This window comes from Andrographis paniculata, unplaced genomic scaffold (genome assembly GCF_009805555.1).
Source record: "Andrographis paniculata isolate CXL003 unplaced genomic scaffold, ASM980555v1 Contig9END, whole genome shotgun sequence".
Classification (NCBI taxonomy): domain Eukaryota; kingdom Viridiplantae; phylum Streptophyta; class Magnoliopsida; order Lamiales; family Acanthaceae; genus Andrographis; species Andrographis paniculata.
Genome location: NW_026137639.1, coordinates 789,926 through 815,481, shown reverse-complemented (window position 1 = coordinate 815,481; position 25,556 = coordinate 789,926). Strand labels below are relative to the sequence as shown.

The window sequence follows — 25,556 nt, the reverse complement described above, 5'->3', positions numbered from 1 at the left end:
AAATTAAAGTATTTAATCATTTTCCAAAAAAGAGAAGAGGAAGTATTATAGTTTAATAGTACAAATTAATACAGAGATACAATAAATACCACTTTTATAAATATTGTTACAATTGTCCCTGATTCACAACAAAAAATAACTAAAACAGTAGGCATACAAACACAATCTTATTTTCAAAAAATTTGAACATAAACAAAAAGTTGAGAGGATAAACTACCAAATACACCATAAAATTATTTATTGATAACAAATCTCAACTTCAATCTAACTCACCCAAGAGTGAATTAAAATTCAATCAAATCTCAAAAAAATGATAACAATAAAAATGAAAATAATCAAAGATACTATATTTAAAAACATGAAAAGAAATAACATACGATCTACATATATAGTAGCAACGCCACAGAGAAACATATCACTCTTAGAAATGCGATTTTAAAAGCAACAAAATGCGACTTTAAGGAAACGAGTATGGCTACCAATGGCATATTATATATGAGCTTACCTCCTCCTCCTCCTCCTACTTGATGGATCCATCCCTCATTAGCTTCAAGCTAAGACTGTTGAATCTCTCGCGTGAGTACTGTCTCGAAGCCTTCCGCCAGTCGGTTCCGGCCTTCATCATCGCTGCAAATTCGTCGTAGCTTATTCGCCCATCCTGTAATTTCGCAAACCATTTGGGGGTCGAACGACAACTCATTTCGTGCAAGCATTTTAGTACTAAATGAAACAACGATTTATTGACTGACCTTATCTGTGTCGACATCGTGCATGATGGCAATGATGACTTCCTCGCTGTTCCCATCGTCTTCCTCGTCTCTCAATGCATCGCGAAGCTCGTCCATCTCTATGTATCCGCTCTGGTTTTGATCGAAGAAGGCGAATGCTTTGTGTAGGTGCTCGTCGTTGGCCATCTTTTTGAGGTGCACGGAAACAGCAACAAACTCGCCGTAGTTCAATGTCCCGTCTCCATCAACGTCAGCCTGGAAACAGGAAAGTAAAGATCGAGCAGGAATAGGCAGGTTGACATCGCAAGGAATAAAATGGAGATCGACAAAGCAAAATTTACGGCTTCCATGAGAATCTGAATGTCTGCTTCAGGTATTTGATGGCCGAGTTTGTGGAGACCGGTAGCGAATTCTTCGCGGTTGATTTTGCCCTTCTTTCCAGAGTCCATCATATCGAACGCTTCCTTGATTCCGGCGACTTCCTCCGTGGATAAATGCTCGGCCACAACCTACAAAATGTGAGCAGTTCTTTCATTCTTAGATCATTACATTTTGTTTCGATATATGAAAATGTGTGAAGAATCGTTCGCATACCCTTAGAGCCCTTTTCTTGAGCTTATTCATCACCGAGAATTGTTTGAGCCGAGCCTTCACTGTCTCGCCCAACGAGACATTGGGTGCCTTCTTTATATTTTGCAACCAAGGATGATCTGCAATGGTTGTACTATTAGTTTCCTCTGTGCAGTCAAAAACACGCGCAGACGAGTATGTTACAATGTAGGCCGGGCGAGCATTACCGAGAACTTGATGGGCTGTAAGACGCCGATTAGGATTAGGATGGAGCATTTTCTTCACAAGATCCTTTGCATTGTCAGAAACCTTTGGCCAAGGATCTCTCTTAAAATCAATAACAGATCGAATGATCGCTTGAGCGACTCCTTGCTCGGTTTCTGCACCATTACAGGAGCTTAAACGAACAAATGTAGAATGTACATCGCATTGCAGAACGATTTAAATGTGATTACACGCCAATAAAAAAAACAGTCGAACCAACCTGCCCAGAAAGGAGGAACCCCACAAAGTAGTATATAAAGAATGACTCCGGCGCTCCAAACATCAACCTCTGGACCATAGTTACGTTTTAGAACTTCCGGGGCCATATAGTACGGGCTGCCAACAATCTCATTGAACCGTTCGCCTAAAAGTCACAACAACAAATTAAACTAAAGATATGCAGTTTGTCCAAAACAAGCCTCAATGTTAAAAGAAATCAACACCAAGATCGATGATTCTTACCCGGTTTGAAAAATATCGATAGGCCAAAATCAATTGCTTTTAGTGGAGATGCCTCTTTCTTGTTTGCGAAAAGAAAGTTCTCCGGTTTGAGATCACGGTGCATCACTCCATTCTGATGGCACACCTGCAAAATATTTAACCAGTAATTAGAAAATTCTGACAGAATTGAACATTGTAATGTCGAAGGCAACAAATGAACATTGATCTTTGATCATTAACCTGAACCACTTCCATAACGGTCTTCAACACATATGCAGCTGCTCTCTCAGTGTAATGCCCCCTGGCCACGATCCGATCGAACAGTTCCCCGCCTTCACAGAGTTCCATTACTATATGCACTGCACTGTCGTCTTCATAAGTGTCCTTCAAGCTCACGATATTTGGGTGCTTAGGCATATGCTTCATGATCTCCACCTCCCTCCTGACATCCTCAATATCCACTGCAGTCCTCAGCTTCTTCTTAGATATTGACTTGCACGCAAACTTCTCCCCAGTCTCCACATCAGTGCACAAATAGGTAACTCCGAATTCGCCTCTCCCCAGCTCGTGCCCTAAATCATACCTCTCGTATATGCGGTGGCCATTTGGATCTTTCAACACAACTAGTTTGTTTTTGTCAACAGATCCATGATTTGCACCGTATTCTATTGAATGTGGATTTGGTTTTTTCTTCCTGTTCTTCTTGGGATCTGAAGAAGCAGCAGGTACCACACAGCAATTTCCCATGGCTCAGAAGAAGTGTTTTCCCTTCTTATAATTTATTCCTTTCCCTGAGATAATTTTTTTCATAGTACAGTCAAACACATCAGGGAAAATGCTACTTGAAATTTGAATCTAGCATCTAAATTTCACTGCACATTGTTATCAGATTCGAAGAAGAAAATGTAATCTCTGTTTTATTTTTTCCCACTCGAAAGCTACTATTCCTTAAATCTACGCAACAAAAATCTCGAAGATTTTTTAAATACTTCAATAATTTTCGCGATTGATTTTTTTTTTTTTCAAAAAAATAAAAAATAAACATAAACACACTGATCAATTAACTAACAAAAACTTCAAAACAACGAACATTCAAGCTATACGGAGAAACCAGCAAATCCATGGAGTTTATAACAAGAACAAAAACATTAAATATTAAATGAATCAGTCACCTTGAGCATACAGCAGTTCCTCAAAATTTCAGCATAAATACAGAATGGCGGTCAAAAGCAGCCGGTGCAATCATGAAAACAATAAATTAGAAGATGTGAAAATGAAGGACACATGAAGGCAGGCGTGAATCCGCCATGGGAAGAGAGAGAGACAGAGTGAAAAAGCTTCTTTACAGAGCCTTTTCCCATTCACTTCCTTCTCTTCTTCGTTTATATATTTCATTTACTTTTTGGAGCTATAGAAACCCCCAAAAGAAAATACTAATAACAAATTTTCGTTATTTATAGTTAACTGCTCTTTTATTAATTGAAAATAATTATTTAATATAGTATTTTATTTTTTAACAATGAATATTAAATTTAATAATTTAAATAAATATAGTAAATTATTTAGTAAAAACTAAAATTGAAAGAAAACTTTAAACAATGTTTCACTCAAATTTTATATATTATTAAAATAATAAAATTATATAGTATTCCTCCGTCCCATATACCATGTCTATATTGTCGTTTCTGTTCGTCCCGCGTATCATGTCACTTTTTTTTTAAATGATTACACACTTTAATCTTATTTTAAATTTTTTAATTTGTTTTTTTTTTTAATTTTAGTTAAACTAATTAGTTATCTTAATATTAATTTATAATTATTTATATTATTGAATAATTATTTTCACTAATACATTCTTAATTATCTACTAATTATACCCCTCTTAAAATACCGTATATACAGTGTAGCATGCTACATGGGACGGAAGTAGTATTAAGAATAGTGAATCATAAAAAAGAGATTAATGGTTTATAATGAAATTAGATAGTACTGTCCCATTTAATTTTTTCTTTATTTTCGTCCGTTTTATATAATTTATAATTTTTTAAAAAAATATTAAATATTTTAATCATATTTTAAAATTCATCATTTATATTTTTTATTTTAATTAAATTATTTAATCATTTTAATTTTAATTTTTATTAAATCATAATTATTTTCACTAATATATTTTTTAATTATTTATTAATTACACAATATTTAGAATTTCGTACCTAAGCTAAATATGACAATTTAGAGGAAATATTAAATTTCAGTTTTCGTTTTCTTTAATAATTATTTCGTTTCAATTCAAAATATTTTTTTTATTATTATTTACCATATCTATAATATTTTATGAGACAAAATAATTTGTTTGTATGTAAATTTTATATATTTTTATTAAAATTATATAGTTTTAAAATAGTAAATCATAAAAATGAAGTCCATGGTTTATGGTGAAATTATAGTACTCCATTCCTTTTATAACTACGTTTGTTTTCACAAAATGACACTTGTATAATATAATATATTGTGTCAGAGTATTTGTAACGTTAGATAGATATAAAAAAAAAAATTGAATATTTTGTTATGAGACAGACTAAAATAAAAAATTGATAGTTTGTTACGGGAGAGATGAGTATTAAATTTGGTTTTTAACTTTAATTTCAATATAATATTTTACCATACAAAATATTTTATTTTCTATTTTTTGTAAAATGTCACAAAAATTATATAGTTAAAGAAAAATTAAGAAATTTAAGACTCTATCCTTTTGAAATTTGGTTCTTTTTTTATTACTATTATTTCATATTTTTTAATAAAGATACATTATATATAAAGCATCATATATTTAAACATTCAAAATTAAATTTTCAAATCAAATAGTATATATATAAAAAAAAGAAAAAAAACATATAATTTTAATTTGGTGATATATTCCTGAATTTTTTAATATATATATATATATATACCAACACAATAAATAAAATATATATTATATTCACTAATAAAAAATATTCCATTTGTCCCACGTAATTTTTTCATATTTTCTATTTTTGTTCGTCCCACATAACTTGTTCTTTCTATTTTTTAAAATATAATTATGTACTTTAATCGCATTTTAAATTTTATAAATTTTTTTAATTTTAATTTATAATTATTTTTAATAATACACTTTTTAATTACTTACTAATTATATTTTACATAAATTCTCGTGTCTACGGTAATATATCCATATTACATGGGACGGAGAGAGTAATAATTAAATATAATATATTATTTTTTATATTTAGTATAAAAATACGAACACATTTGTAGTTTTTACGAATCAATGGATCGAATTATAGCTTAATAAGATTATATTTAACATTTATGTTTCATTGAAAATATTATATTCAACTATTAATAAATTTACCATAACAATTTTAGTAAATGCTACAGTGATACTATTATTATTATTATATTAATAAGCTGAGTTGTTCAAGCACTTGAATGAAGTCATGTTAGATATTGACATTTTTTTATTATTATTTTATTAGATAGTATATATATATATATATAATGTGGGTACATTTATACTTTATGTTATTGACAAATTCTCTGCATATTGACAATTTGCAACATCCTTCGTACAAAATTAATTAATACTACATACAATTTCCTCTTTTTTTTTTTTTTTTTTTTTGACGTGGAAACCCGGCGAGGCATGTGTGGCAGGTGACCTAAAGTATGGGGGATTTGAACCCATGACTTACAATTTCCTGTGTTTGTTTTTTTGGCAGTAGAGTTGGGTACGAAATTTTGAATAATAAAACTTTTAATTTAAAAAATTATTTAATGTAATATAAATAATTGTTCGTAAATTTGATTTAATTCTTTTTTAAATAATAAAAAAGAAATAATATTTGATAAAATATTGTGTAAAATAATAAAATAAATTTGATTCGATATTTTTTAAAAAATATTATTATTGATGAATATTTACAAATGTTTCAAAAGTGTTTAAAAAACACCTTATAATATTCTTTCACAACTACTGTGTTCATTTAGGTCATTTTTAGTGCGTGTTTTACATTTTTTTTTTTTTTTGGGTGTTTTGTTTGGGGATTAGATTAGATTTTCACAATTCATTCTATTTTTTTTTCAAAAACTATCAAATCAAACACCTATTTGTCATTTTTTATATTATACTATAAATCAATTTTACATTCAAAATATCACATCAACACCTATTTATATCATATCATACGACTGTTTAAATTCAAAAAATTTTACTATTCAAATCCTAACTAAAAATCCAATCCCCCAAACAAACACACCCATATTTTATGTTATACTAAAAAATATTTCAATATTCGAAACATTACATCAACATATATTTATATCACATCATACAATTATTACAATTCAAAATTTTTATTATTCAAATCTCAACTCAAAATTCAAACACACCCTTAGAATTTTTTATTGATTTATTTTTATTGTTGATTTGAAATTAAATATTAATTTATTTATTTTTTATTAAATTAAAATAATATTTTGACATTATTTTATTTTTTTACAGCATTAACTTATCTGCCCCTTGCGGAGGGAGGGGTAGGGGTGTATTGTATGTATTCCATCTTCATTTGATTGGGTTGAAATTTAATGAGTGAGTGAGTTGGCAATTTGTAGGACTCTTTCTACGTTTGGTATTCGTTGTCTCATAAAGAATTTCGTGTCCTAGAGTTTGAATGTTTGAACTTTGGAATGCATTGCCGCATTTAATAACGAATACAAAACCCCACCTTACTTCCATACAATTAATTCATAATTCATACCCAAATTGGAATTACTGCCGTAAAATAAATACTGCCAATTTTCTAAACAATATCAAGATACATACACATAAAAAGTTTTGGAAATAGTAAAATACTGAATGGAAGATACTATATATTTAACATGATATTAGGCATAATATTTTAAATAAAAATATATTAGCTCTTGGTTAAATGGGCCACATAATGGGCCCTAAAAGGCCCACAACTTTGTACTGAAATTCACAATATTAAATGATTAAAAAATAAATAATGGTCATGGCTCATCCAAGAAGCCCTCCTGCAATTGCTGAGGAGGAGGAGGAGGTCCATCTATGGATGGCTTTATAACAGTGAGAAACAGTATGTTGTAGAAGATGGTAAAAAGTATCAAACCTGTTGCTACAGACCACAACAAAGAATCCGGAATCTCTTCTATTACATTCACACCTTCTTCTTCACTCTCCCCTTTCACTTTATCTCCAATAATCTTCCCTTCTTCAATGTCCACAGCTGTCAAAACCAAAAGATCAAGATGAAGATGTTCATAGCTTCTCTTGGGAGGGATAATATCATAATATCCATTATCCATCCAAGAACCATCATCACTCACTCAAATTACAGACAATTACCCATCCCCTCATCACCAAAAAAGATAACCCATCAACCAACAACAACAATAATAATATAATAAATTAAAAAAAAAAAAACTAAGTTTAGTTACCTCTAATCTTTGGGGAAGAGATTTGTTTCTTGGACAGAGACTGGAGCTGCTCATCAAGCTGCCTCAAAGCTTCCCTGGCCTTTTCAGGGTCTACTTCATACTCCGAATCCTTCTCCACCCCACAATTCACTTCTCCTCTACCTCTTCTCTTCAATCCATTATTACTAATATTACTATCATTGTTTCTAATGGAAATGGGTGAACCAAAGGGAATAATGCCCTGAGGACAAGAACAATTCCAGCCAAGAGGATGAAGAATCATTTCCAATAAACAAATTAAAGATAAAAATCTGGAGAACACAAACAAATTATCTCAAGAGAAACAAAACTACACTTGTTGATTTTTCCTATGGGCTTGGCTTATTGTTTACTACAATGAGCCCAGCCCAGGGTACATAAGGCCCAGAAAAGTCACATGAAATTATTAATTATTATTATTGTAAAAAGGACTAACCAGCTGCTGTAGATACATTTTAGACATACAAGACAACAATCAAGCATGAAAATTTATACAGTAGACTATACTTGTGACTGGAAACATCATTATTAACTCACTAAAATCATAATAACTATACTAGTGCTGGCTGATTCTAATCCTAAATGGAAATATGTAACAAATATTTATAGAGAAAGTTCCCATCCCCCGGAGTGATTAAAAAACAGCCAAGAATGAGTTGCCGCGCTGGGATTTAAGCAAAGTAACCAGCAGTAATGACTTCCCTGTTCTTACCGGTGCCGATTTTATTGCATAGCGAGTGCATGGTTCGAAGAAATGTTACCCCACTGCTGTCCTGAAGCAAGGCTTTCCTGGTTGGTGCCTTGCCGGGAGTGATATACTGGCTCTTGATGGGGGTTTGGCTTTCTGTAGCTTCCAGGATCTGAACTGTATAAGTCTTGAGCTTCTGTTAATTCGACTCCCGAGAATGCTGGTTTGGAAGCTGATGAATTATTGGATTGTGGTGAAGCTACAGAGCTGGAGCCAGCTCCCTTGGAGGAAGCATCTGCATTGGACTTCTTTGCGAAACGTCCTCCAGAACCTCTTTCCCGTCTCATGGCATGTTGGTGTCGGGATTCATGGAGATAAGGCTGTAAGATGGGAAAATATGTTGAGTGCCCAAACTTGAGGAACCCTATAAGATGTCATAATATAGGTTGAGAAAGTAGGAAAGTCTAACCTTCCGTGATGTTGTTAACTTCTTTTCGAGTGTTGCTTTAGCACGCGACTGCCGTCTTCGTAGGATGCCATGGTATTGCTTCGCATTGACGTAAACCGGCTCCTGTGCCACCTCCAGGGGCAATGGCATCCTCACTTGATGAACATCATATACCTGAGGAACCTTGATTGAAGGAATAAATACATTAATTGAGGCTCTTGTAATAATGTCCATTGAACAGAGATCAGATAGGGTGTGCCCGAAAATGCAAACTCGTCGTAAATAGGGATGAGAGGTTCTGTAAGAAATATTGATCAGGTGAAATGATTTTCTCTCAATTACGTACCAAAGGTTGACCATAAGCTGCCATCATCCCACCATAATACGGATCATATGGATTAGATGCACAAGCCTGAAAATTTTTGCAAAGGCAAGATAATTATGGTGCCGTAATATGTCAAAATTTTCAAGACTGGTAGTCAACGAGTTTGGATATGTGACAACTTAATTGAGTGACTCACAAGATCAAGCTGCGCCGGCTGTGTAATATTCTCATCAGGCATAGGTTGTAAGGGATGTCCATCTTGCTGGAGATTTGTCACTTCCGGATGATAATTTCTATCAGATCCTGTCAAATAAATGAATCGGTATATATATGCGGTTAAAATAAGACAACAAAAATGCTCAATACCATCCTGCCATGACAAGCCAGTCCAAAGTGAAATTGTCTCCTTGAACTTCAAAAAATAAAAGGAGCAGAGTTTCATTCTAATGAGAAAACCACTAGTTTGTCACTAAGGGAGTTAACATCAGTTTATTGGACTCCCAATACACATAACCATTAGATCCGGTGAGGTGCAATAACAAGCATAATAACAAAAGAACTTAAATGTATCAGATCTGCTATGGAAAGTTGGAACATGGAAGGGTCGACCTATTATATCTAGAGTATAATCTGTTGTGCAAGAAGATACAATAAAGGGAGGGAGAATGGAACATTGACTGAAGATGAAATGTAGTGATTCCAGTGGATCCATACACATCTAATACCTGAAGTCTGAACCGAACCCAACTCACTCGGTTGTCAAATCTAATTATTCAAGTATCGAATTGGGTTCAAATTAGGTCCCAGGGTAGTGTCAAGTCCAACTTGAACTGAATTCATACATTAAAATCATGCATACATATACTTTAATATACATTTTAAATTGTAGAAAATAAAATTCCCAAGTAGTATCACAATCTAATTTATCTCGGTTTCGACAGCACATAACATGCTAATGTTTTTCATGTAAGGTGCAAGGTCAGAACTGAATCCAAATTCGTATCAGGTTTGGGTAGGATAGTATTATAAAATATCAGGTAAGGAGATTCAGTCCTACCTGCTAATTGCTAAATGCCATCCCAAATGAGACAGTACCTAGCTTGACAGGATTTAACTATAATCAAAAGCTCACTAAAAATCATTTAGTAGATTAGATATATTTCATGTATATAGTATTATAATTCTTGAGGTATGTAGTCTTCATAAAAAAAACATTATAAAATGAAGACAGTGAGGGATAATAAACAAGATCTTAGTAGATAAAGTCTTTTAAAGGAGGATTTTTTTCAGCTATAAAGCTGACATCCAAATAAAAAGTGTAGATAGAGTAGAAACCCCCGAAGTCTCATATTCTACTACGTCTACAGCAGTACGTGAGGAAGCCCTCGTACCCGCTAGTACTCGGGAATGAGGGCAGGCAACTGTAAGACTACTTGCTCTTTGTCCCAAACTCTGTAGACAATAAGTAGAACCAAACCCTAGCATTAAGGGCGTTACGATGATATACGAGCACCTGTCCAAGATGCAAGAAAGCCGAGACTACTATAATGCATGCTCTTAGGGATTGTGAGACCATTAAACCTATATGGCTGCGCACGACGAACAAACCCGCTTAACAGAGAAATTCAGGTAGTGCCAACATCTTTTGAGAAGAAAAGAACTTGTACATCCTTGACACATACAGGTTGTATGGAAATTCCATGTTTGTGATAGTTAACAACTGAATCTTGTTTATTTTATTAACCAGCTGTGCTTCTTTGTTTGTTTCCTTCAGGATCTATGAAGATAAGTGGTATCAAACAGTATGGACAGAGGATTCAGTCGAAAAGTTCCCAAGCGTACCTTGTTGGAGTGGTAAAGTTCTTGGAGATTGTTTGTTGCCATCATCCTTTGATTCTTTGACAATATATTCATCTTCTTCATATAATCCGCCTTCAGAGTGCGATTGACCATCAGCAGATTGCTCGAGTGATGATGACTCAGATGCATTTCTGCTCATCAATGCATGGGAAAGGGAATTATATCTATTACTCTTCCGCCAAGGCTCCGTGCATGCACTGAAATTTGTTATATTATAAGGGCTAGCTTCTCCTTGATTGGCACTGTTAGACTTGGATTGCATGCTCCCTTATTCTTCCAAAGAAATTAAAATCCTAGTTCATCATAGAATTCGCAAACCAGAAAACAAGCCTAGTCAGTAGAAATGGACTACAAGTAATGGAGCATCTCCATTTTGACCAAGTGAAACATAAAAAAGCTCCAGAAAGGGATGCAAAATTTAACTCTGAACTAAATAACTTATGAAGGAAATCACATCACAATCTCTCCTAGCAAGGCCATAACTTCACAAAACAACAAGATCCAACATCTTCAAGCATAAATGACATTGATTTAAACTTGTAAAGTATTTGAAAGTCCTCTTAAAATATATTAAAAGTACAAATGTCTACAATTTAAAATTTCCAAACACTGGCAATTATATGATTCAGAACACAATTATCTGATTCCAACTACTCAATTAGGTATGATGGCCTTTGTCGTCGGAAAGCTGTATTCATATGATAGAGGAATCACTTCAGTAAAATCTCAGTTTCATTTTAATGCCTAAATGGAAAAAGATGAACTAACTCTCCATTTGACATGCATTGAATCGGTTTCTCTCCCTTTCTCACACTTCGAGTAATCTTCATATCTTCCAAATTCAACTCTCCCCTTCAAACCTATCTACTAAAATAGTGAAATCCGCCTTCTCGTAAAATATTAAAATCAATAATTAAAAAATTCAATAATCATTAAATCGCTCACCAATTCATGGAAATACAAAAAAAATCAGAACTCTCCCTCACGCACCAAAACACCCGCCATGGACAAAATACAGAATGCGTATCACAAATCCGGAAGAACACTCCACTCACAAACCTAATTTCCTCTAAAACCAATCCCATACATACATCTACGTTAATACACAAAGAGAGGTCTCCACAATCACAATCAAACATTAACAGCGTAATCGACGGAAAGTGAAAATCAAAGTACAAAATTAAATACCAAATCAGACGACGACGAACAAACAACTACGATCAGCACAATATCCCGACAAAACTGCAGCCACCAGAACTTCTCCGAAAAGCCAGAATCCGACCCCTACGTTGACGCGGACGAAGATCGCAGAATCGGAAGGCGCAGAAACTGAAACTGCAGTAGTAGTAGGAAAGATTGGAGAGAAATAACAATAGCTGCGCGTCAACTCAACTGAGGGGCCGGAATGGGGATGGTGTTTCAGCTGAGGTCCATAACGTCACCCGTGGTGGCACGAATGCTGCGTCACCCGACCTTGCATGATGACGATGATTTCCTCTCTAGTCACCTGCGGGTTATAAAATATCTGTACCCTTGGAGGTGACTTTATCATTATTTCCCGGACTTTTGAGATATATGTGGACGCGTGTCTTCCGTGGTGGGCCCCACTCTGTGCCACGTTGCTCTCCCCAGTCCAATGTTGTCTCGCGATAATATTTTTTTATTATTGTTATTTATATTAAAATTTAGTGTTTATTAGTATTTTATTATTTTCAATTGTACTGGACTGGCTATAAGTTAAACTGAATAAACGAGCGGGCTTTGACAGGCCCGTTTAATTCGGGCCCATTAGTTTGAATAGTCATTGTGTTTGTATACATTTATTAATTTAAAATATTTATTAAAACATTTATATATATATATTAAATTTAAGAAAGAAAACATGCCATGTGTTAATGGCAAGTTTTGACTAATCCAAACTTCACTTGAATCTAATTAATTATTGTTGAAATTGATAATCGTTTCTTAGAATATAATTGAACAATTAACATAATATAATTATTCGAAGAATAGTACTGGTTCCGGCCGCCAAATTTATTTCAATTTTTTTTTAATCCGTCCACTAAATTTATCTCGTTACTAATTTTGACAAAATCAACAAATAACATTTAATTATTACTTTAGGTTGTGTTTGGTACAGAGAAATAAGGTCAGACAAATAAAAATGGTATCATTTCTCTTGTTTGTTTGAGTCAGAGAAATAAAATTTGAGAAATAAATCATTTCTATTTCTTTATTTTTATTTTTCTCCCACCATATGCAGAGAGAAATTGAGAGAAATGAGGTTCTAGTATATATATATTTTTTAATTTTTATAATTTTTTTTACTATTTAATTTTTGTATTTTTTTTTTTAAATTATATTATTCCTATTTTACAAAAAACAAATTTAATTTATTTTTAAAGTATTTAATTTTTACGATATTTTAAGAAATTGTACTAAAATATAATCTTAAAAAATATTGTATATAATTTATAAAATAAAAAAAAATTATCAAAAATATTTTTCATAAATTCTCATTCGTTAAAACTCTCTTTTTATCCGATTCATCGTTTATTCTTATTTAATCATTCATATATTTACATTTTTTTTTATATTTCTTAACTAAATTTTCTGTTTTATTAAACAACAAAATTAATTCTTATTCCCTGTTTAATTTCATTTCTCTTCAGTTTTATTTTCTACTCTCATTTCCAATTTTATTATCTGTACCAAACACGCCCTTAATTCAACACTTATTTACAGCAAATACCGTTCACTTTATTACAATTTCTTTTTCATTTACTTTATTTTTCAACGAAATTTTCAGAAATATTTTTAAATAAAAGATATTTTTTTAAAAATTCTCGTTGACTAATATTAATAGGAGGGAGTATTATTTATTAAACTCATATAATCAAATATATTTTTTTATTATTTATTGATGTATCAAGTTATTGTGAAACGAGTTGTCGGGATGTTCAACCTGTGTAAAAGGTGGACCTAAAGAAGAATACAACTTGTACGACAAGTTTGACTCAAACTAAATCCCTGTTCATTTAAACAAAAATACAATAAAATAATAATAAAAAAAATTAATAGAAATGCAAAATATACAAATAATGTGTTTGTTTGGGGGTTTGGATTTTGAGTCGGAATTTGAATAGTAAAAATTTTGAATTTAAATAGTTGTATGATGGGATATAAATAGGTGTTGATGTGATGTTTTGAATGTAAAATTGATTTTTAATATAATATAAAAACTAAAAAATAGGTGTTTGATTTGATATTTTTGGAGAAAAAAAATGGAATGAATAGTGTAAAATAAATTCAATCCCCCGAACAAACACAAAAGTATTTAATAATGCAAAAGATAAAATATGGCTAGTATTACATTCGACAAGTATTTAATTAAAAAATTAAAATATAAAACTCAAGCACAAAGCCAAAATAAATTGTCTACAATTCATTATAGGTAAATTGGGTGTATATATATAAATTTATGAATTTTTGTTAGTACTTCTTGTAAATTATGAAAATATTATTAAAATATTTATTTTTATTATTTTTAATAATTTAGTGATGTGATATTTGTTTTTCTATTTTACTATTTTAATTTTTTTTCCTAAAAAATATCAAATCAAACATCTATTTTTTATTTATTATATTACACTAAAATTAAATTTTACTTTTGAAACATCACATCAATATATATTTATACCACATCAAACAATTATTTCAATTCAAAATTTTACTATTCAAAACCAAAATCTCACAAGTAAACACATCCTATCCTACTCCCTCCGTTCACTTACAATGTTTACATTAACTTTTGGCACAGTGTTTAAAAAATAATAGTATTTTAATTATAGTAAGTAGTTAAAAGTAATGTAATGATATTTTTGTCCTTACTTTTTTGTGTAAAAGTAATAATGTGATGTAAAGTAAGGGTATTTGTAAAAAAAAAATAAGGTATTTAATGAAATGTTAACTTTGTAATTGGACGTCCCAAAATAAAAATATGTAAACATTGTAAGTGGACGGATAGAGTATTATATTTTTAATAAAACAAACAAACCTATGGATAAATGATTTATTTCAATAAAAATATATTTCCTCCCTCTCATATCTATCTATACATTTATTTTTTTACGAAGTTTTAGTAATATTAATATACTTGAATGATATTTTTGTAATATATTAGATACTGACCAAAATAAAAATAAAAATACTATTTAAATAAAATATTTATTTCAAATTAAATTCTGAACCACAATTAAAGCACTAAAATGTAAAATTGTTTAAATAGTTAAATAAATTAAAGAGGCAATTATAGAGACGGAAGTGGGGCATCAAGATTGAAAGGGTCAACAACATTATTAATTGTGTTCAGTCTGCCTAAATCATCCATCAACTTTACTCAATGCAACTTGCCTTTGCCTCTTTCTTTTATTCATCTCATCATTATGCACATGCTTTTATTTATTTATTTATTTATTTATTATATTTTTTTATTTAATATTTTTAATTATTCGTGCATGATTGAATATTCTTCAAATGATGAAAAACTCTTGTTATTGCTTTAATTATCAATTGGAAAATTTCTAAGCCTCATCCTATTTAGTCTATTTGGAATTGACAAGGGAATTACAAAAATATATATTTTATTATAAAAATATTAAAAAAATATAAATCAGTAAAAGATATTTTTAAAAACCAAACCTAATAATTAGTACGACGAATCACAGTAGGGGAACTATGTGTGTGATGAATGACTTGAAACATCAGGGATTTGAACCCATCATAAGTTCAACCCTGTACCACCAGGCCATCTATTACAGGACGATAATACAGTAAATATTAATATACAAATGATTTGTTCACTCTATATTTTTTCTTGCGCTACAATCCGTCAAAGATATCACACTTAATTTATATACTATTTCTATTTTTTATTTGTTCCCACATATTTGTCCTTTTTATTTGTTAAAATGTAGCTATACAATTTAATTATATTTAAAAATTAATAATTTATAATTTTTTATTTAAATTAAATTACTTGGTCATTTTAATCCTAATACATTTCTTAATTACTTATTATTAGTTACATAATACTTAGGTGTCAAAGGGACAAATTAGTGGGACAGAAAAAGTATACAACGTAATGTATATTTATATTTTATTACGCATCGAATTTGTATTGACCAGTATATATAATTATATCGAAATTATTGACCCAAATTAATTATCTCATGTCATATTCATATTGGGTTAATTTAAAAACAAAATAATAATAATAATAACAATGACAAATCAAAGAAGAGAGTGTGCGCATTCATGTTGTATTAACAAATGACATGTAATAAGATCAACCTTGGTCATGTTTGAAATCAATCATATCATGTGACGGTGTGTTTGTTCGTGGGCTTGAGTTTTTTTAGTTTGAATTTTTTAATATAAAAAAATTAAATTTAAATAATTGTTTAATCGTAATATAAATAAATATTAATATAAAATTTTAAATATAAAATAAATTTATATTATAATATAAAAAAATAATTAATTGATTTAATATATATATTTTTTAGAATAAAGAAAAATTAAATAGGAAATTTTTTTGCAAATACCGCAAAAAGAACACAAAGCTTAGTGTTAATATACTCCCATAGTACTCTAGTAATTTTGTAGTGTTAGATGATCTGGTGGCACGGGATTGAACTTGTGACCGTGAGATCATGTGAGATCATCTGTCACACATGGTTCGCCTAAATTTGTCTGTTCAGCCTAATTTGCAGGGTATTAGATTTGACTGAAGACAACGGATAGCGGCTGCGGGTTCCCACGTCATTAAAATAAAAAAAAATTAAAAAAAAAAATTGTGTAAAATGACACAAACCCATCATCCAGTCCCTGTCAGTAAGTCGGGTATAAATTAATACAATGCACCACATCACATGCATATCTCTAACCATATACATACGTACAACACATACATAAATAAATTATGATGACAATTTAACTTTGACAGAGGCTGGACCACCCCACCCCACCCCAACCCGCACGAGGTTTTGTACATTGGATTCCCTGCCCGACATGTAGACACCCACCCCACAACAAGAAAAGTAACAAACAACATCAATTCAATTCAAACAAATTATGTCCAAAAGAAAAAAAGAACCAAGTAAGGAACCCTGTCAGCAATTTCCCCAGAGCTTTTCTTCATCACCATTAAATCAAATCAATGTTTTGTATGTATTATTCCATGGAAGAATTACTTCAAATATCAGATTCTACCACATTATATGAATCCATAATGTCTTTCAAGCCCCTCCCTAGTTTACTTACCACAAACAACAGATCATTACAATTTAATTGCAACCAGGTCAAAATAGCAGATCCAAAGAAATTTATGCAAGAAAGGGTCTTCCATGGATGGACTAGTGTAGTCTATCATCCAAGAACTTCCTGCCAAGTTCAGCTCAGCTCATCTAGGGTTCTTATCAATGCAATCAATTTAACCCCAAATTTCCATATCTAATCTAAGCATAATCGAATAGCTTTCCAAAACTTGCAATAGATGGAAATAGATAAAAGTGCATTCATTTTCAAAAGTTTGAAATACACCAGGAAGACATTAAAACAGAAGGGGCGAGCTCTGTAAATCCTCTACAGAGCGAAAGCCGGCTCAGTCGCAGGGCTGAGAAAGGCCTAAAAGCTACAACAAAATTACGATCATCACTCTGGAAAAAAAGTTAGGCAGATCCTCACACTGATCTATATCTACACAAAAACAGGATAACTGCACAACTGATAAAACCAATCCAAAACAGATCACTACAATCTAGCTACCCTAACATATATATATATATATCGATTTTCATATATATAAATGGAAGCACGTTGCAAGTATGCTATCAAACAGGGATACCGAACAGAGCCAATTTGAAGAACAGGTCGATATCTGGTGGAGTGAAGAATGCAATCGAGGTCCTCCTCAAAGAACAGCTTGTCATCACTCGCCTCTTCTTAGGTGCTGGCGGACAAGTTTCGATCTCCGGTATTCTGAATCTTTCGGCCTTCGGAGTGGAGCATTCGCTCCTCGAACACAACTCTGCATCTTTCGGATCATTGGAGCAATCAATGGATGGCCTAACAGGGGATTTGGCTGGCGAAATTGAACTTTCCTGCTTGCTTGATTTTTTAAACTGGTTTCTGGAAAGTTTCTTCTTTCGCGACGATTTCCTCGTGGATTTTGCTCTTCTCTTACAATATGGACCCATCGTTTGGGGGAGAATTATGCCAAAGTGAGGTAGGGTTTATTCCTGCGGATAACTGGATTCTTTAAGCGAAATTTTGGATGGCTATGGAAAAGGGGGGAAACAGAATAGCCATTACTAGGATACTTGTGGTTATACTTTATCAAGCATCCTCCATTTTTGACTGAAGAAAATAAAGTAATGACAGTTGTTGACGGACAAAGATAACTGATGAAATGCCCCAAGGACAGATCCTCAGAGACGAATTCAGAAACCCTAATTTGGACGAACCAGAAACCCTAACTCACCAAAAAACAATGGATCGAAGCATATATGATCATTCGAACCAGTGAAAGCAAAATTGAACAAATAAAAACAAGAACGGAGATCAAACAAGTGGTGCGAACCTACAATTGATGAGAAATTGAAAGATTCAGCAGAACACGAATTAAACGGAAGGAACGATTTGAAGGCCTGAAATTTGGAGGTAAGCTTCGCGAGCTTAAAATGACTTATATGAAAAGGAAGTGCTCCGGGCAGCGGGCAGTCCCGGGCTGGCTGCCCGCTTCTGCACATAATGATTAGGGATCCTTAATTTAAGCAAAAGTTCGATCATGTCAAAAATAAATGTTACTTGCTGATTTAATAAATAAAATTAAGAATTCAAAATTAGTACTTTTTGTATGTACGAAATTAGTATTATCAAATTTTCATTTATTTAATTTGGGCAAAATTCAAAATATGGTCCAAGGGCTTTGGTGGAATTTTATTTATTTATTTATTTGTGCCACTTTGGAATTCAAATTTTAAAAGGGGCATTTCTTCATTTTGCCCTAAATTTGATGCAAAATCGGACAGGGCATTGGTTTTAACAAAGCCCTTTTTTACTCTTTGTTTGTTGTTATTCTTTTTAGGTTTTTTAGGACTTTTTTTTTTTTTTAATCAATCGCAAATGTGATTAGTTATTACCTATAATGTTTTTAAAGAAAAATAAAAAATAAAAATTGTACAACGACGAAAAATGTGGGCCGTCGGATTCTGATCGAGCGGTGGATACAAGTTTGGATTGAGAATGAAGGGGGATGGACTGGTGCTAAGTTACGCCGGCCACCCACAGCAATGTTCCACGTGAAGATTAGCTGATTAGGGCTGGCGGCGGCGGCGGCGGCATTTCAGTTCAAAAACTTGAGGGCGGTTGGCGGTTGCTAACATGAACCGAGTGCGTTGGGCTGCGGTTAATGGAAGAACACGTGGCATGGATTGATTGGATAAATGTGTGAAGGCATTTGCCATAGTCCATAATTTAGGCGGGCTTGCATTGCGAAGAGATTTATTTAAATAATTAAATTATATATTAATATTAAAATATTTTTTATTTTTTACATAAATTATAAATATTATTATATACTCCTCCCTCTATCCTACATAATTTGTCCTTTCATTTTTTAAAAATATAATTATATACATTAATCATATTTTAAATTTTAAATTTTTTAATTTTTTAATATTAATTAAACTATTTAAGTATTTTAATCTTAATTTATAATTATTTTTAATATACAATAATTATTTTTATTCTTGTGTTTACGGTAACACTGTCCATATTATATAGGACAGAGGGAGTATACAAAATTAATTTACCCTTTTGACAAATAAATAGTATTATTAATTTTCAATTTATTATGAATGAGAAGAGTATTTAACTTAGTGATATAATATGTATACTTAAATTTTAAAAATATATTTAAATATTTTAAATTTATAGATACTTTTTCCGTCACAGATTGGATGTCTGGGTCATTGTAGATACGGAAATCTAGGATAAATATAATTAGTAGATAATTAAGAATATATTAGTAAAAATAATTATCTTATAATATAAATAATTATAGATTAAGATTAAGATAACTAATTAGTTTAATTAAAAAAATAAATTTAAAAATTTAAAATGAGATTAAAGTGTATAATTATTTTTCAGAAAATAAAAGTGACATGGAATGTGAGACGGATATAAACAACAACGTGGACATGGTAGGCGCGGGAATGAGGGAGTATGTTTTATTGGAATATTTTTAACTTTAAATCTAAATAGTGATATGAAAATGTAGAAAAAATAATGTATGATATAAAAAATTATAAAAATTAAGGATACGTTTCTTTTGATGTAGTTTGAAAAATTTTGAATTTAGTTTGATATTAAAATAACTTGTGACAGAGATATTTTGTAAAAAAAAAAAAATTCAAAAAACGCATAATTCAAATAGTAAAAACTTTAAATTTAAAGTTAGAAAAAACAAATCCTTAATATAATAAATTTTCATATAATGGCCAAAATAACACACATATGTGATGTTTCTTTTTAAGGTGTGTTTGTTTGGGGATTTCCCCAAATATATTATTCATTTAATTTTTTTCCCTTAAAAATATTAAATCAAACACTTATTTTTTTTATTTTTTTATATTATATTAAAAATTAATTTTACATTAAAAAACATCAACACCTATTTATATCACATCATACAACTATTCAAATTCAAAATTTTTACCGTTGAAATCCTAACTTAAATCCAAACCCCTTTTACTGTTGAAATCCTAACTTAAATCCAAACCCCGACAAACACACCCTTAATGATTGATTTTGAAATTTCCAACATGTCAAAACATAAGTAGATAGAGTCTAAGGATTTGTTTGTTTTTTTATTTTAAATTAAATAATTTATATTTAATTCATACTATTTCAACTAGAAGTATACTACTTCCCTCCGTCCTAATACAATAGTCTTATTTATCATTTTTGTCCGTTTCAAAACAATAGTTTTGTTTTTATAAATAACCATATCACCGTAAAACTAGCAAAAAAAAAAGTCTTTTATCCATAAGTTATTACCAACGTGTCCAACCCAATTAAGACTATATTTATGGGACGGAGGAGTATTTTTTTTTTTTTTTATATATATAAAATATCAAATTAAAATATTATTTAAACTCAACCTTAATTAAAAATTAAAATCTAAATCATAACCAAACACAAACTAAATATTCAAAATAAATAAATAATCAAAATCAGCAGTCCATATTCTCAATTTTATTAAAGACCTTCTAAAACAAACACATTACTATTGGGCCATCATTTAGATATTAAATGGGCTTATCTATAACTGGGCCTGTCTCATTATATAGTTTCAAACAAAATCTTCAATTAAATGCTTAATTAAAATAGGGGTAGGCAAAAATTCGGCGACGGATAATGCCGTTAGTCCGTACGGCCATGGCGTCGCTGGCCTTCTACTTCCACCCGAAATCCCTTCTCCGCCGCAAGAACCCTTTTACCGCCACCGCCGGTATCGGACGCCGCCTTCCTCACTTTTCTTCTAAAATTCAGCTTCAATTCCGGATCTCGAGGCCTTTTTCATCTATCTCTTGTGCATCCGTGGAATTAGAATCCACCTCAGCTTCCTCCACCGCGGAGAACTGGAAAACTATTGACCCTGGGTACTTGTCGTGTTCCTTACCGGAAAAGAGGCCGCTCAAAGTGGCGGTTCTTGTCAGCGGCGGAGTGGACAGCAGCGTCGCCCTTCGCCTCCTCCACGCCGCCGGTCATTCTTGCACTGCTTTCTACCTCAAAATCTGGTTCCAAGTATGGCATTCCGCGTTCTTGTTTGAATAATAAAGTGATGCTTTCTGCTGAGTGCTGTTGTGTTATTCTTGCTTGTTGTACGAGTGTAGTGTGCTCCTATATCTACGAGATTCTTTATGTCGCAATGGCTACGAGTTCTGTGCGTGAAATTCTTGGTTAGCTTTTTTGTGTTTATTAAAAATTAATCCGAGAAAGGATAAAATACATAAGTTATGAAATTCGTGAATCGTGGTAGCAAGTCTTCTTGTAATACTATGTGAAACTGGAAACTCTACTTACTCTTGGACATTGGTGCTATTGTAGGAAGACTTTGAGAATTATTGGTCAGAATGCCCATGGGAAGAAGATTTGAGATACGCAAAATCTGTTTGTGATCAGGTATCCGATTGTTGATTCCTCATTTCTATAATATACATATGTGCTCGGTGGGTTTTGCGGAAATTCTGACTTCTTGTAAGTATATATACATATAGGTTGGAGTGAAATTCCTTATAATTATGAGTCACATTTCAATTTGTATTTCCTTTGTTTTCCAAAATTGAAGCAATCAAAATGCAGTAGCTATGCTTGTTGACAGGATGGAGTTATGTATCAAAATATAATAGCTGTCTAATAATATCAATATGAAAATTTTGGCGTTATGATGGCTGGACCTTGTTGTGGTGAAGATGCCATACCCTAGATATGTTCTAGATTAGTGGGCTGTTGTGATCCTTTAATAAGTGTGATGCATCTTCCCAAGCACTGGCTGTGGGAGTGGATGCTTTCCGGTTAAAACTTGCTAATTTTAATGATATCTTGCTTCAGGTTGATATACCCTTGGAAGTTGTCCATTTGACAGATGAATACTGGAATAATGTGGTGAGTGCCGATCCTTTTTTCTTCTGTTTTTAGTTTTCCTTATGTGTTTGTTCTCTCATTGTATACACATCCCTGGCATGAAATCCTCCATCCTTCAGAACATTTAGCGGTGCAAGATTTGGTTCAACGCCATTTTGGCTTGAAATTAGGCGTTGCTAACAAATCTCCCCTGCTGTTTTTGCGGTACTGGGTAGTTTTGTGGGGGGAAAATGAATGCTTCCTTGCTTCTGGTGTTTGTGTGTGTTTTAGTATCGCACTCGGCTGCTAATTTGATTGCTTGTAGATATAAATTTCTTTCTTTTTCAGAATAATGATTTCTTTTTTGTTTTTCAGGTATCGTATATCATTAATGAGTACCGATGTGGCCGAACTCCAAATCCAGATGTCCTTTGCAATACAAGAATAAAATTTGGTTTGGTTTATACTGTAGTCCTATTAGTTATACTTTCCTAACTTGCTGGCTTAACATCAATATATAAGGTGGTTGGCTTATTGTTACAGGTGCATTTGTTGATGCAATAAGTAGTATGAAATTTGATTTCATTGCATCTGGACACTATGCAAAGGTAGTTCACCCTGACAACAGCGAAAATGGGACTTCTACTTTGGAATTGTCAAAAGATCCTGTATGTGAGCTATAGAGCCTTTGGACACATCTTTGGTAGTTTGAATATGGTTCTCTTCAAATCAAGTGGGTAGATTGCAAATCGAAACCGCGAGGTGTTGCTAAATTTATTGGGATCCCCTTGGTAGACTAAAATTTTCTGGTAGACTCCCATGGTTGACTTACAATTACAATTGCTGGGGCTTTTAGTCGGAGTTTTACCCATTTTAATGAGTAAGAAGATTCTATTAACAGGAGTACTAGGATGTAGGGGAAGCTAAAAAATGGGGTGGGGACCTTGGTTGTAGCAGACATGGCGATGATTTGGGGGATAGCAACCCCACTGGAAGTATGTACTAAACCATACATACATATGTTGATTAGAACTTCTCAAATTGTAGCTGTATTATCACCATTGTTATATTCTAGGGGCCCGATAGGGATTTCGATCTAATAATGGGATAATAAAAATTTAGCAGAATCTTGGTGTGTCCAATTGCAATTTGTTCTAATAAAAATGGTGTTCTAGATGCCTTACTCCAGTATTGGCTAATGTTTCAGGTTAAGGATCAGACCTATTTTCTTTCTCATCTTTCACAGTCGCAGCTTAAAAGACTTATCTTCCCTCTTGGATGTCTCCGAAAGGTCAGGTGGGACTTTGTATTTCGGTATTTCCACACACATCATATTAACCTGTCTTCTTCCATTTTTTTTAATTCTCTGTTTGAACCTTTCCATAGTTCTTCTCCACTTCCATTGCCAAGTGTAATTTGGATTTCTTTGTTCGGCTGCTAACTTTCTGTTCTTTCATATCCCATATCTGTAGGATGAGGTTCGCAGACTTGCTAAAATATTTGAATTACCTAACCAAGATAGGAAGGATTCACAGGGAATATGCTTTCTTGGGAAGGTATTGTATAGTTGCCACGGCGATTACATTTCATTTAAGTCGAAACTGTTGCAATATGAGTTTGTCAGTTGAGTTCGATTATGGCTTCAGATCATGGACTGCTTTATTTAGCTGTCATAATCAAGGCTGGATCCTCCTTAATTCCAGGATTCCCCATCTTTTACCTATTGCATGTTTTGTATACAGATAAAGTTCAGTGAATTCATTGCTAGACACATTGGTGAGGAAGAAGGTGTGATATTAGAAGCTGAGACGGGCGATTTTCTTGGGAAACACAAAGGATTTTGGTTCTATACAATTGGCCAGCGTCAAGGTTTATGCCTTCCCGGTGGACCTTGGTACGACTTCTCCTCGAATCTTCCCATCTTGAACTTGATTTGTGCTAAATATAAATAGAAATGTTCGTATTTCACCCCAGTCACAGAGACTAGTCGGGGATTTTGATCTTATTGCTTGCTTATTACACAGGTATGTTGTCGAGAAAGATGTGGAACATAATGTTGTGTTTGTGTCAAGAAACTATTTTTCAGTAGACAAGAGACGACGTACATTTCGCGTTGGATCATTACGATGGTATAACGGTTCTGCTCCACAAGAAATAACAGATCTCCAATGCAAGGTACAATGCCCTGTCAATATCCGAACACGTAATAAGTTCAATATCATTGCTGACACATTTTGAGCTGCGATAATGAATCGAAATACTATAATGATCTGATCTAACAATGCATTTACGATTATGGAGGTAGGATCACGGCATCTAACCAGCAAATCTTATTCGATCTCAGGTGAGGCACAGCCCTGGTTTCTACACTTGTGACGTATCAATAGAAGTCGACAAAGATGGTGTCGAGACTGCAGTTGTCAAATTATCTGAAGACGATCAAGGTCTGGCTGCGGGTCAGTTTGCCGCCTTCTACCAGGGGTCGACCTGCATCGGATCTGGTGTGATCTTGGACTCAGATGGCTTTCCTGTTTGTGCCAAGGCACAAGAGATGGCGAGAATGGAAGACAAGTTGATGCTCGGGAAGCCGGTGAAGATTAAAGTGATGCTGGCGGAGAGTCGGGACAGAGGCAAGGCAAATTCAGGGCTTACTGTTGCTGCATCCACCTCGCATGAATCAATGGTGTCCGGTAAGGCCTATCCTCTAAAATGGATCCAACAGCTCCTGGATAAATTTACACAAATCTTCTAGCTTCTCTACATATTTTCAAATTATATATATATATATATATATATGAGAAATGAAGAAACAAAGGTTGAAATGTGATGTTTATCTTTTGTAATTTATTTTTGCGCTATACTTTTGTAAAGTATGATAATTTAAATAGCTTTTAAATTATTTCTCTTACATTTTTTTATTGTTTATATATAAAAATTATATTTCTTCTGTATTTGAAAATTTTGTACAAAATCTTCTAATAATTATATGAAACTATTATAAATATTTTTGTTATTTTAATATTA

At 32.5% G+C, this 25,556-nt stretch overlaps 4 protein-coding genes across 7 annotated transcripts; 1 reads left to right on the top strand and 3 right to left on the bottom strand.

The window, feature by feature from the left end:
- Positions 1–210: 210 nt before the first annotated feature.
- LOC127244077 (calcium-dependent protein kinase 8-like) lies at positions 211–3,366 on the bottom strand. 2 transcript variants are annotated; one of them, XM_051264391.1, is made up of 9 exons: positions 3,176–3,366; positions 2,244–2,794; positions 2,025–2,148; positions 1,783–1,926; positions 1,526–1,678; positions 1,323–1,438; positions 1,070–1,237; positions 750–983; positions 211–658 (listed from the first exon to the last, which is right to left on the bottom strand). In XM_051264391.1, exons 2-9 carry the CDS (start codon positions 2,748–2,750, stop codon positions 521–523), a joined length of 1,584 nt encoding a protein of 527 aa, XP_051120348.1. In that variant the 5' UTR covers positions 2,751–2,794; positions 3,176–3,366; the 3' UTR covers positions 211–520. The 2 variants fall into 2 exon arrangements, with proteins under 2 accessions (XP_051120348.1, XP_051120349.1); XM_051264392.1 differs by lacking the exon at positions 3,176–3,366 and adding an exon at positions 3,094–3,156.
- Positions 3,367–6,897: 3,531 nt separating this feature from the next.
- LOC127244260 (uncharacterized) lies at positions 6,898–7,883 on the bottom strand. The gene is made up of 2 exons (XM_051264718.1): positions 7,503–7,883; positions 6,898–7,291 (listed from the first exon to the last, which is right to left on the bottom strand). Exons 1-2 carry the CDS (start codon positions 7,762–7,764, stop codon positions 7,056–7,058), a joined length of 498 nt encoding a protein of 165 aa, XP_051120675.1. The 5' UTR covers positions 7,765–7,883; the 3' UTR covers positions 6,898–7,055.
- Positions 7,884–7,911: 28 nt separating this feature from the next.
- Positions 7,912–12,336, bottom strand: LOC127244259 (nuclear transcription factor Y subunit A-1-like). Of its 2 annotated transcripts, none has more exons than XM_051264717.1 (6): positions 12,030–12,336; positions 10,824–11,134; positions 9,178–9,284; positions 9,003–9,068; positions 8,678–8,830; positions 7,912–8,588 (listed from the first exon to the last, which is right to left on the bottom strand). In XM_051264717.1, the coding sequence occupies exons 2-6, from the start codon at positions 11,101–11,103 to the stop codon at positions 8,244–8,246; spliced, it is 951 nt and encodes a 316-aa protein (XP_051120674.1). In that variant the 5' UTR covers positions 11,104–11,134; positions 12,030–12,336; the 3' UTR covers positions 7,912–8,243. The 2 variants fall into 2 exon arrangements, with proteins under 2 accessions (XP_051120674.1, XP_051120673.1); XM_051264716.1 differs by having other exon boundaries at positions 8,678–8,839; positions 12,030–12,334.
- An 8,953-nt stretch (positions 12,337–21,289) lies between these two features.
- Positions 21,290–25,449, top strand: LOC127244054 (uncharacterized). 2 transcript variants are annotated; one of them, XM_051264353.1, is made up of 10 exons: positions 21,290–21,713; positions 22,017–22,091; positions 22,521–22,574; positions 22,908–22,986; positions 23,076–23,140; positions 23,740–23,823; positions 24,005–24,088; positions 24,275–24,426; positions 24,557–24,707; positions 24,877–25,449. In XM_051264353.1, exons 1-10 carry the CDS (start codon positions 21,324–21,326, stop codon positions 25,282–25,284), a joined length of 1,542 nt encoding a protein of 513 aa, XP_051120310.1. In that variant the 5' UTR covers positions 21,290–21,323; the 3' UTR covers positions 25,285–25,449. The 2 variants fall into 2 exon arrangements, with proteins under 2 accessions (XP_051120310.1, XP_051120309.1); XM_051264352.1 differs by having other exon boundaries at positions 23,076–23,200; positions 24,877–25,448.
- Positions 25,450–25,556: the final 107 nt, after the last annotated feature.

Coding starts and splice junctions, on each gene's coding strand:
- LOC127244077 (XM_051264391.1), bottom strand. CDS start 2,750: ATGGGAAATTGCTGTGTGGTACCTGCTGCTTCTTCAGATCCCAAGAAG. Junction 1,238..1,322: donor TCAAGAAAAGGGCTCTAAGG/GTATGCGAACGA, acceptor CACATTTTGTAG/GTTGTGGCCGAGCATTTATC. Junction 984..1,069: donor TTCAGATTCTCATGGAAGCC/GTAAATTTTGCT, acceptor TCCTGTTTCCAG/GCTGACGTTGATGGAGACGG.
- LOC127244260 (XM_051264718.1), bottom strand. CDS start 7,764: ATGATTCTTCATCCTCTTGGCTGGAATTGTTCTTGTCCTCAGGGCATT. Junction 7,292..7,502: donor CTCTTCCCCAAAGATTAGAG/GTAACTAAACTT, acceptor TGGTTTTGACAG/CTGTGGACATTGAAGAAGGG.
- LOC127244054 (XM_051264352.1), top strand. CDS start 21,324: ATGCCGTTAGTCCGTACGGCCATGGCGTCGCTGGCCTTCTACTTCCAC. Junction 22,987..23,075: donor CAATACAAGAATAAAATTTG/GTTTGGTTTATA, acceptor TTATTGTTACAG/GTGCATTTGTTGATGCAATA. Junction 24,427..24,556: donor TGCCTTCCCGGTGGACCTTG/GTACGACTTCTC, acceptor CTTATTACACAG/GTATGTTGTCGAGAAAGATG.
- LOC127244259 (XM_051264716.1), bottom strand. CDS start 11,103: ATGCAATCCAAGTCTAACAGTGCCAATCAAGGAGAAGCTAGCCCTTAT. Junction 9,285..10,823: donor AACTTTACCACTCCAACAAG/GTACGCTTGGGA, acceptor TTTATTTGACAG/GATCTGATAGAAATTATCAT. Junction 8,840..9,002: donor CAGCTTATGGTCAACCTTTG/GTACGTAATTGA, acceptor CCTTCAATCAAG/GTTCCTCAGGTATATGATGT.